Source organism: Esox lucius, chromosome 6 (assembly GCF_011004845.1).
Source record: "Esox lucius isolate fEsoLuc1 chromosome 6, fEsoLuc1.pri, whole genome shotgun sequence".
Classification (NCBI taxonomy): domain Eukaryota; kingdom Metazoa; phylum Chordata; class Actinopteri; order Esociformes; family Esocidae; genus Esox; species Esox lucius.
In genome coordinates this window covers 13002685-13014029 of record NC_047574.1, presented here as the reverse complement: position 1 = coordinate 13014029, position 11345 = coordinate 13002685, and the positions used below count along the sequence as shown (strand labels likewise).

Here is an 11345-nt window from a genome sequence, read left to right as displayed (position 1 = left end):
CAATAGTGGCAAGAGTAGGCAATGAAACATCTGAAAACATGGCTTTATTCTGGCAGTAAATTTACAATGATGTACAGTTTACTGTTTGCATTAGGTGCATTGTCCATGCTATAAATAGTTCATCCATTATGTTCTTTACAAAAATATTGTAGGATGAAAAGCACCCCTTTTAGAAGTATCTTAGTGCCTGTGATGAACAATGTTCAAACCTCACCACACAGTAACTAAATGTCTAAAATAAACGTTACGAAAAAACCTGATAGTCATGAGAGTTCGTACAGACTACAGGAAATAAGTATAAATTCTATAAATATGTTGTGTGTCCAAAGGCAATGAGACAACATTTATGAGACACATGGCTAGTGTATTCATGATTGCCATTCATTAATGGATAAATTACATGGTTCTGATGATTGGAAAGTAATAAATAATTAAGACAAAAAAAATAAACATATGAGAAAACCCACCTAGAAAAGCTCAGTTGTTTCCAAAAGCCCTTTTCCATAGCGCCATTCTCTGATGTTTGTGTGTATTTCATCAGTTTTAGTGTGTTTTACTTGATCTCCCCACAGTCTGTGATGGCGATTTTCTTCACCACGCCACCATCATGACAACCGAAGGACTCCATCTTGAATACTATGTCCATGCCCTCCTTCACCTGACCAAACACCACATGTTTATCATTCAGCCTGAGACAGACAGACAGGGACACAGAGGCGAGGGAGGGAGAAAGAGAGAGAGGGAGAGAGATGTGGACAGATGGAGAGAAAGACAGACAGAGGGAAAGACAGAGAGAGGGAGACAGAGAGGGAGACACAGAGAGGAGGAAGAAAGAGAGGCAGTGGAGAGTATATATGAAAACGAGTATGGATCAAAGGTCTTCACAAACATACCCGAACTCAATGAACTGAGATCCGACCGTGATTTCACGATGTTTCCACTAGAGATAAGGGATCGGAAATGTGCAGCTTTTTCACAGAGAAGTGGAGTGGACAGGCCTATTGAGGAAGAGATTGTTGGATTTTTGAATAAATTTTATGACCTTGGTATAATGTAATGCACATGTAAAGCCCTGAGAAAAAAGTACTTTGAGGCGCTCTTGCAGCTCTGGTGGTAAGTTAATAAGACAATGAAAGGCCTGGCATCAGACATCCCCAAATGGGTGCAATCATATGCCTTCATTTGTGAACAGGCCAGGTGGGGCTTTCCTGTATGGTGAAGCAATATATTGCCAATACAAAATCAATCCAATTGTACAAATACGTCATCCCCGGACCTTTTGTGAATCAGCCTGGTTAAGGAAATGCCAAAAGATCAAGACATCATGAATCCAAGTTTCAACGAAAAACAGGGCCATCGGTGTCTGAGATATTGCTCGGTTAACTGGACTGGTTTCTCTAAACAGGGTGAGGGTCTTGACCTGGTGAGGCTAACATTCTACATGTCAATAATGCCACTATCTGGCCAATCACTATCATTTACTAAACACTGGATCTCAGGACGCATCATTCACACAGGTTTCGTTCAAATCAAAGTGGTATCGAAGACAGCCTGTCACCAACTGTACGGGGAACAGGAACGGAAACACGAAACGGATGGATACAGATCCCCAAATGAACGCTCAGAAATGAGCAAAACACAAAGGTATTCTGGAAAGAAATGCATGTGAAACAATAATGTTAATTGCCAGACCGCTTAAAACTATTTTGCGGGGTTGTGAAAGAAAAGTTCAGCATTTTCTATATTGTGCATTAATTTGGGTCTGGAAGACATTAGATTTCCCCACATTTCTGACATATTTCTGATGGTCAGATCAGTGGTATCTGATCTGCTACACCTGGGATAACAGGATCAAGTATTGATGTTAAAATAAACATTTGTGTTGGATGTAAATGTCAATGATACAAAACTGCCGGCCTAATACATAACTTACCATTCAGTTTTAACTGTGCAGATGAAGAACTGAGAACCATTTGTGTTCGGCCCTGAATTTGCCATTGACAAGACACCTACGAGAGGAAACAGTGATGCTTGTAATATCATAACATTTCATTTAAGTACATTGTCAACTGAATATGCAGTAGTACTTTTCCAGACCTTTTAGCAAGCATGCAGAGAAACCAAATGTTGTCCACTAACAAAATGAACAGAGACTGGATAGGAACACTGGTCTAACTGCCTGCAGGGCATAAAACAAAGAGCACATCTGTATTGGGTAAAGGTCTATATTTCCCTTTACTATAATTACAGCCAGGCTGTCATTACACAGTAGACCATAACTTGAGCTTAAGTACTCATCCATCAATGTAGGGTTCAAATATTTTTATGATCAATAAGATGTTAACTTGGGCACTAAGCAGCTTGTATTGAAACAACAAGTCAGTAGAGCTGATAATGCCATCTAGTGGAGAGACACTACTACAGGGATTACAATGAGGTCTCCAATGCTCATGTTGTGCTCTCAAATAACTGCTTTCCGGCCCAACAATGGTGGGTGCTTAACCAGGCCGGACCCCAGACCACAAAGCATCCAGCCTAAAATATATCTATGTTCTGTTTGAGAGGCTTGAGAGGTTGCATCCCTCACATTTGCGCGTTGGTTTTCACAGACACTTGAATTATTGGTTTTTAAATGTAGAGTACATTCAGTTGCACATCGCATTCAATTCTGAGAACCATTCTTGCCATTAACTCATTAATTTATATCACCTGAATGCATTTTTCCATTGATACCTTAAAACTGGGAGACAGATAACTTGTTTATATTTTTAAAATAGCCAAGACTTTGGGATCTGGAAGCAACTACAACCCATATTAAGCAACAACTCTCTATTATATTGTGCAACAAGTGACTTCATGCCTACTTAACCAAAGTGTTGAACAGTTGTGAAAAGAGCATTGGTAAAATGGCAATGATGAGCACACAGTTTAAAATTTGCAAATTGGATAAAAAGGTCACGCTTGCCGGCAAATTAGGCAATAATAACAAGCGTAGTATTTAAAGAAAAGTGAATGATAATTTCAGGCGAAAAGTATAGCAATAATTTAACCATCATAACGTTTCTAGGATCTTGTCTGAGACACTTTGGGCCCAATACAGCACAACTTGGCAAAAAAAGGAGGATTCAGAGGAAGCTGCCGGGGTAGAGATCCGTGGTACCTGGCCCAGTGTGTTTCAGTTTGAAGTTCTCATCACTGAACTTTGTCCCATATATAGACTTCCCACCAGTCCCGTTGTGATGTGTGAAATCTCCTCCCTGAGGGCAAACAGTACATAAGTGCTCTTACTTTAAGAAGAAATTACTCAGTCGATTATCAGTCTGGTATTTACGAGGCAAACAGAACACTGCAGTTCAGAAATACATCCGTTGCGAGTGCTGTCTTTTGCTATTCACGGATAATAAGAGGTTTCTCTGTGATGACGTAAACATGTCAACATTACCTGACACATGAATTCAGGAATGACTCTATGGAACACTGATCCTTTGTATCCAAAGCCATGCTCACCAGTGCACAGGGCTCTGAAGTTCTCTGTGAGAAAACGACAACATCAGTTCAGTTGTAGTTAAACCCCAATTTAAGGTCACACATACCAGCATTAGATTTGTCATTGGCCAGATCAATGTCATTTAAGAAATATTCTATATATTCTATAGAACACAAACCAATGCTTACCTGCTGTTTTGGGTACAATAGCTGCATTCAACTGTAATTACATGTAAATAAAATATGTGAGGTGGCTAAATGAACAGGTTTAATTCTTCCCCCATACTTTTTTGTCTGTAATATCTGTAGATAAATATTTTATTGGTATATCCTGCTAGAAAGCTACTCAATACAGTAATGTTGTCTATTGCTAGACGTTCACGAAGCTTTTCTCATAATGTTGTCCTTTTCTGTGCATGATAACAAATAGGCTACAGTACACACATGCTTGGTTGACAACTAGTGATTAGCAAGTTCAGCTAGCTATCTACAGCATGCAATCATATTACCAAAATATGACTTACAAAACCAACTGTAATAAATAAAGAGCTGAGACATAATTAGCAAACATTAGAGACAAGAATGGCTAGATAGCTCACTTTTTAGCCACACTTTCGATACTTCATGTATAAAAAAATACTTGGCTCATACTTTTACCTAGACAAGTAAGCTCAGCTGAAACAGCAGTACAATAAACTGTCAACAATTAAATTATTCTAGAAAGCTATGTGATATGTCTGTCTGCGGTTAAAACCTGGTATTTTTGGTAGCTAACGGCAGAGCTAGCTTACAACAAGTGCTCATCTAACATGAACAGGATAGCTAACTAGCAAGCTTAAATCATATGCTAGCTACCTCTATTAAGATTCTTCCCAGAGGTTCATTGTCAGCTGCGATGTCAAAATACACGACTGGGTTCTTGACAGGTCCAGACGAAAAAAACCTGGCCGCAGCAATGGCTAAAGAGCAATATTTTATACGATTTTTCATTTGTAACATATTTGCAGTTGTCAATTATGTCCTGAGAATGGGGTATGGTGTGTTTACACACATGACGTAGCAAAGACCCCCAGAGAAAATGGTGACGTTATGCACATGAATATATTGCTCATTAAAATAAACAAATACCTCTAGGATTTGATTATTCATTTTCGGGTATACAATATTGCATAGTACCATCATTTTCACTGTTTGAATTTCTTATTCCTTGGTGTCCAGTACATGGAATGCAATGTGTTAACAGACGGAAATGATATAAAAGACCCCACATCTTTTCATTGTAGGTTTCATAAAACATGAATGCATGTGTTTTGCTGATAACCTTGGTATAAACATTGATTTATATGTATTATAATTTTAGTTTACTGTATTATCATTACAGTTCAATGTATACATTTTTATCTGATAATGCTTTTACTTATTTAATATTTTTTTTCTTTTTAATGCACTTTCAGATTAGACGTCTATAATGAAAAGCACTTTACAAATGCAATAAATGATACTCTTATAAAGAAAGGCTATTCATTACGATGCAAATGCTAGGTCTTCATAGATCCAACTTTCTCCATTGTGATAGTCTGGTGTTTGATCATGCAATTTACAATTTACAGTTCAATGTGGAAATAAGACGCATTTGAAAACCAAGACCATAAAGCATGAATTTCATCTGAATACATATTTATTAGATAAATATTAGGATGTCACATCTACCTACATACAGTAATGCAAGACTAAAAATCACAATTTTTTAATGACCAGTTTAGAATATGAAATGATTGTACACAGAATGTACAAAACAAAAAGAGACAACTGCCACTTGGTGTGCCAATCACTTCAAATTGTACCTTGGAAGTAATGTTTTGCCTAATTGAGTAAAAACGGTTGCCAAAATTGTACAAACTGTAAATTTGGTATCAACAATCTTTAGAAACCACTTATGGTTCCAACGTCCCGATTTATACCTCAGAATCTTTATTATTTTGTTGTTGTAGCACCTTTATAAAGTACACAGGTAATAGAGAAATACACAGAAGTTGAATTTTACACAAAGGGAAACAAATGTCTTTTTTTCTTTTTCCAACTCACCCATGTTTGAGGAGTAGATAATAAAGTATCTTACATATTAAATGAACAAGTGTGGTCGAAGAGCGAGAACTGTACAGCCTATCAAACACAGACTCCTTTTCCCACAAATCAACAGCCTCTTCTGACAGGAGGATGCAAACTTTACAAATTCTAAATACACAATGTGCATCATTGCTCCCTGCATGGGGAACAGTTCTACATTTCTGTAAGTTAATGTCTCTCTATTTGTCATTTACATTATGTACATGCATCCTTTAAACCCTCTGGCCCCTCCCCTCTCTCCTCCTACATTTTAGTGATGCAATAGAGAGGGGTGGGGTCACAATAGCTCCCATTTTCTAAATGAAAATACATTGCATCCTCTAACACACTCAACCCATGTCCATTGACTGTACAGCTACAGTTTGGACAAGGCTCAAACGTCTATGTGGAGTATAGAGTGTAATGTTGATAGGCCAGACTTCAGCATCATGTTTACATAAATCTACAGAAAGACAGGGTAGGGGAATTAAAATACCTCGCGGTGGCAGTGCTTTGTCTTCGACAGACAGACAGACAGACACAGACAGACAGGCTAAAGGATCATAAGGTCAGCTCTGTACTGGTGACTCAACCATCATTAGGAATCATTCCTAAGTCCTAAAAATATTCATAAATTCATATCCATAAACTGATCTAGAAATCTTCCATTTCATTTTGCAGGCTACAGGTTCTGTTGTAAACCAATGACTGTATGATTATTCTCACAAAGTCACTGAATAGATAAACAAAATAACTTAAAATAGGAAAACAATGTCAAAAAAAAGCTATGAGGATAGAATAATAAACCTTACGATCTTGTACAAAATTTAAAAAAAAAGGATGGGTTCCCTAGGTGTTTGCGTATAGCATAGATGGATCTCATTCTTATAGTAGATTTCCAACTCCACCCCTTCTATAAACTCTGGGATAACTTTGGTTATGGATCACACATGCCCATTTTCCAACAAACATTTAAAGTGGAACATACACGGAAAGAAACATTTAGACAGTACATTACCATTAACCAAAATCATTACTTTTCAAGATCATGTTAAATTAAAACACAATGGGGGGAAAAAATGCAAAAGCCAGAAACTTTTAATAACAAGAATGTTTCCATCTAGTATAGAACTTAGGCCATTGGCACACAAGAACCTCTTTACACATGGCCAACTCTTACAGTATGGTTACAGGAGCAATTGAAGGCCTGTGGAACAAAGGAAGACTCATGCTAAATAGGGAGAAACAGGCAATATGGCTCTATTACAATGGGCAAGTATTTTCTGCAACACTAGCTGTGTCTGGCTATGATAGACTATATAGGGACGGACTTTTTCGTTACTCTCATCCTCTCTTGACGTCTCCCACAGTCACTCAAACAACCAGACTCACGCGCACACACACACACGCACACACGCACGCTCACAATTCTCATCATTGTGACCGAAAAACTAAAATATTTGGAAATGGTCCAAAATGGCATCGCAATGTAATATCCTGTGGACCGGTTTGGGTCGAGCTAGCAGCTTCAGATTTGGATACTCCTCCACAGGCCTTGGCCTCTCCTCTCAGGGCTCTACCTATGCATGTGGTGAGGTGTGGGGCTCTGACCGTTGTGATCCAGGAGGCTGAGTGGAATTAATCCAGCGCTGACTGACTTGACGTTCCGTAGGAAACACACACTGTGAGCTAAGGGTCAGAGGTCATAGGAACACACTGTGGGTCAATATTCAGGGTTGAAATGTTGGGTTGCAAATGGGGTCAGGACATGGAAGAACACGCGTCAAAAAGTGAATAGATAGAAACACCAGCCAGGACAAAAATATGACTTCTCTTTGCGATTCACGTCTTTTTTTTTTCTTTTTTTTTTTATAAGGGGCAAATAAGGATGATTAAAAGAAAATGCTACAACACTTTTTCCTAAATGAGAAGCCCACACAGAGTTCTGTCTGTGTGAGGACATACACATAGAACTTTATTATTAGCTGCACAGTTTTCGTTCAAAAAGTCAAGAGATATCAGTTGAGGGCCAGACAGCCAACATGGCTGTCAGTGTAGTGTTGTTGTCAGCAAGAGGAGCTCCACAGCAGCGGAGTGCAAAGAGTTTTTACATAAGAAAGAGTGTGCGTGAGGAAGAGGAAGTGAGGTCATGAGTGCATTTCCCATTTCCTGTCTGTCTCTGTCACACAGTGTCCACTCCTGCCACACAGTCATCCTCATCATATTCATCTGACGGGGGATTCGGTGTTGCTCCGATGCCACCTTTCACAAAACAATGTGTGTGTATGTGTGTGTGTGGGGCCGACAGTGTTCCCAAGTGTGTAGGAGGTGTGACCTGACTGAGGGTTTGAACTTTGAACCCTGGGTATGCATCACATAGGGAAGTGCACTACACTTTGGGTCAGTACACCAGGGAAGCGTCCCCACTTCTAGTCCATATGAGGACAAAGGTATGTCCCTGGACCCTACAGAGTACAGACTGGGCTGTGTGTGTTTGTATGTGTGTGTGGTTTGGGTTTGGCTTCAGGGGTGAGGGTGGCAAAGGGTTAATTGTTCTCAAAGAGGGAGAGGAGGTCATCGTTGCTGTTGGAGGGGAGATCTGGAGGGTCCAGATAGGACAGAAGCTCATCTGGGTTGGCCAGCTCTGGAAGCAACTGCAGAGAGCAAGTAAGAGATGAGGGAGAGTCAGAGAGAGAGAGGTAGGAGTGCGATTGGGGAGAAAGTAAGAAAGGTAGAGTAAGAAAGAGGAAGAGAAAGTGGGAGAGAGGGGGAGATATAAGAGAAGAGAGACAAAAAAGAAAATACATGGTCATCAGACTCCTCATTTTTATCCAAACAGTATTTAGACAACTAAATGTATCAGCTTCACTGCTAATATCTTCGATCAGACCAATGCTAAGCAATGAGAGAAGCTTTAGCAGACAACGCTAACACTAGCAAAACTATAAGATAACAAAACAGAGAGAAAAATGATCTCGGTTGAGTTCCAGCTTGGTTTTCCAGCCTGTTCATTACCTGAATTGACAATAACCCTATTTGTTCAGTGAAAGAAGCTTGTTCATCATGTGGTGTTAGTGTGAGGTCAAATTGAAGAACCAAGAAAACTGTGTGGTGAAGACCGTCTGATGCTTACATTACAAGATGCTGTGAAATTAGGACTGAGGTCCTGTTTTTGTGGACCCCCAGGAAGAGTTGCTGCTGTATTTGGCAGTAGCTTATGGGGATCCCTAAAGAAACACTAAATGTACCTGTTTGCGCAAGCATCACTATGATGTCACACTTACATCTAGAGAGGGCTCGGGCATGTCACCACTCATTTGACCTTCGATGCCAGAGGGGTTAAAGTTCAGATCGCCATGCGGGTGGCTGTTCTGGCCTTGCTGCTGCTGGGGAGGCAGGGCCTGCTGGCGAGGGGGCTGCGATGATTGGCCGTGATGTAACGACTGCCCTGAATGGCTGCCACTGTGATGTAACGATTGGCTGTTGGGGTGAGGAGGCGCGTGCAAGCTCTGCTGTTGCATGGAATTATGGGACTGATCAGTGTTGGAAGGATGAGACATCTGAGAGAGAGAGAGAGAGAGATGGAGGGAATGAGAGATGTATAGTAAAGGAAGGAGGGAAGGACAGAGAGGGAGGAAGTTAAATGGAAGTTTGAATGGAAAGGCAGAAAAAAAGAAAGGAAGACAGAGGAGGGAAAATGTGTTTAAAAAAGGCTCTGAGCAGACATGCAAAGGGTGACATGAGCAAGGCTGCCATGCTCAACACAATGCCAAAGCTAAAGTGATCGAGATCAGTGCCTTTTCTGAAATACAATGTATTTTTACGGCCTTACAAACATTGCAGGTAACTATACAGTGGCTCTCCAAAGTATTCGCCCACTTAGACTCCTTTACATTTGATTGTTACAGCCTGAAACCAAAATGAATTTAATTTGGGATTTTTTGCCACTGATCAGTTGAATGGAGTCTACCTGTGTGCAATTAAGCTGATTCACATGATTTTAGGTTTAATACACATGTCTCTGGGAGGTCCCACAGTTAGTTAGTACAGTTCTTAGCAAAAAATACACAATGAAGAGGAATTAATATTCAAAGCAAATCCGAAACATAGATTTTCAAAAGCAACCAATCAGAGGTTTGAACATTTCTCATGCACTGAATATGCCCAGCATCACAGTAAGGAATGGAGAGAACTACTCCAAAGGTGTTATCCACTTCCATGGCTGAGCTGGGAAACACGGTGCATACTGCAACAATAGCCTGGTGCTTCACAAAAGTGGCCTTCAAAGGAGAGTGGCAAAAAGAAAGCAATAGTTGCAAATCTCTAAGACTCTAAGACCAAGAAGACGCTATGTTCTGATTAACTAAATAGAGCTTCTTAACCTCAATGATAAGTTCTATGTTTGGCTCAAGGCTAACACCGCACATCATCCAGAGAACACCATCCCTAGCATGGTGGTGGCAGCATCGTGCTATGGGGAGGTTTCTCTGCATCAGGGACTAGAATGTTTGTGATAGAGGGCAAAATGCAGCAAAGTACAGAGAATTCCTGGAAGAGAACCTCAAGAAAACCTGGGATTTAGGAGAAGATTCATTTTCCAGCAGGACAATAATCTCAAACATACAGCCAACGCCACACAGGAGTGGTTTGAAAACAAAATGTGTGGCCCAGTCAAAACACAGTCCAAGGGGAGGCAAATACCTTCGACAGCCACTGTAGAAAGTGTGCAAGTATTTCTATTCTTGTTTAATATTCTGTATGCTGCTTCTGGAAATAAGTATTCAGATTGATCCAGGCTGATTTTTTTAGAACCTCTGGTGTATGTGATGGTGGTGGACATCGTAGGTGGCTTACAGGGTCGCTGATTCCATGACTCAGGGGCTTGTCCTGCGATAGGAGACCCCCGGGGACGTCTGGGGGGTGGGACAACTGAGGGGGGTGGATGAAGTCACTCAAGGGCGATCCCCCTCCTCTTGGTCCACTTCCCCCACCCGAGGGGTTACCGTGTGGGAAGTCAAAGTTCCCGTGGCCATGGTAACTGTTGCCTAGCAGCACAGAATAACACAAGTTAGGTGAGCAGTTTCTTAGGTTGCCTTACTAACCTTTATATGACTGTAGTTGCTCTGGATAAGAGTTTAACTAACAATTTAAATAAGACTGTGTTTGGACATTGGTCTTTACCTGGGCCTCTCGGGCCACCGTACTCCACTGGGTTGCCCCCGGCACCACCAACCCCGTGCTGAGCAGGGCCTGATGGGTAATGGGAGGGGCCAGGGCCCAGCTGGGCAATCATCTCCATGACATTAGGCATGGTCATCTGGGAAGGGCTCATAGTCTTAAAGCGTTTTGCCAGCGGTCCGTCCGGGTCTTCTTTAATATGGAGGTCAGACTTGATGGGCACTGGTCGCCAGCTACATGTTGGGTCAATGGTCACCTCCTCAAACTCCGAACTATGGGAAGAGGAATGGGACATTGTAATAAAGTCCAGTATTGCTAAGAGAGTAGGATGTGCAAAAGTTCACTATCACAAAGAAATGTTGACAATGAGAGTATTAGAAATTGTGTAAAATAATGTTTACCCATTAAAAAAGCGTGCTTTCTAAAAAAGACAATGAAGGACTGATTATGTAATAGGTATACAAAACTCATCCCACTATCTAATAGTTGCCACCACTCAGTCAGCCTCACCGATTGGATAACCCACAATTCAGTGGCAGTGCTAACCCAATTAAAACAAACAGGTTTTATTTAAT

General features: G+C 40.7%; 2 protein-coding genes across 11 annotated transcripts in view; both read right to left on the bottom strand.

Annotated features, from left to right (window-relative positions):
* Window positions 1-24: 24 nt before the first annotated feature.
* Window positions 25-4541, bottom strand: ppifa (peptidylprolyl isomerase Fa). Its single transcript, XM_010889106.3, has 6 exons — window positions 4342-4541; window positions 3676-3706; window positions 3443-3531; window positions 3161-3257; window positions 1934-2009; window positions 25-689 (listed from the first exon to the last, which is right to left on the bottom strand). The coding sequence occupies exons 1-6, from the start codon at window positions 4483-4485 to the stop codon at window positions 554-556; spliced, it is 573 nt and encodes a 190-aa protein (XP_010887408.1). The 5' UTR covers window positions 4486-4541; the 3' UTR covers window positions 25-553.
* A 605-nt stretch (window positions 4542-5146) lies between these two features.
* Window positions 5147-11345, bottom strand: part of zmiz1a (zinc finger, MIZ-type containing 1a) — a 110526-nt gene continuing 104327 nt past the window's right edge. For 5 of the 10 annotated variants that reach the window (XM_029120285.2, XM_029120288.2, XM_029120289.2 and 2 more), the window contains 4 exons: window positions 10774-11042; window positions 10447-10637; window positions 8877-9152; window positions 5147-8246 (listed from right to left, as the gene is read on the bottom strand). In XM_029120285.2, the coding sequence (XP_028976118.1) occupies window positions 8139-8246; window positions 8877-9152; window positions 10447-10637; window positions 10774-11042 (844 nt within the window). In that variant the 3' untranslated portion in view covers window positions 5147-8138. The remainder of the gene's footprint in view (window positions 8247-8876; window positions 9153-10446; window positions 10638-10773; window positions 11043-11345) is intronic. The other 5 variants (XM_029120290.2, XM_029120294.2, XM_034292617.1 and 2 more) reach the window with 3 other exon arrangements.

What these genes read in the sequence shown, in the direction of transcription:
- ppifa (XM_010889106.3), bottom strand. Translation starts at nt 4,485, where the DNA reads ATGTTACAAATGAAAAATCGTATAAAATATTGCTCTTTAGCCATTGCT. An exon ending in TGGGAAGAATCTTAATAGAG is followed by an intron (nt 3,707 to 4,341) that starts GTAGCTAGCATA and finishes ATGTAATTACAG; the next exon opens with TTGAATGCAGCTATTGTACC. An exon ending in TGCACAGTTAAAACTGAATG is followed by an intron (nt 690 to 1,933) that starts GTAAGTTATGTA and finishes TGTCTGTCTCAG; the next exon opens with GCTGAATGATAAACATGTGG.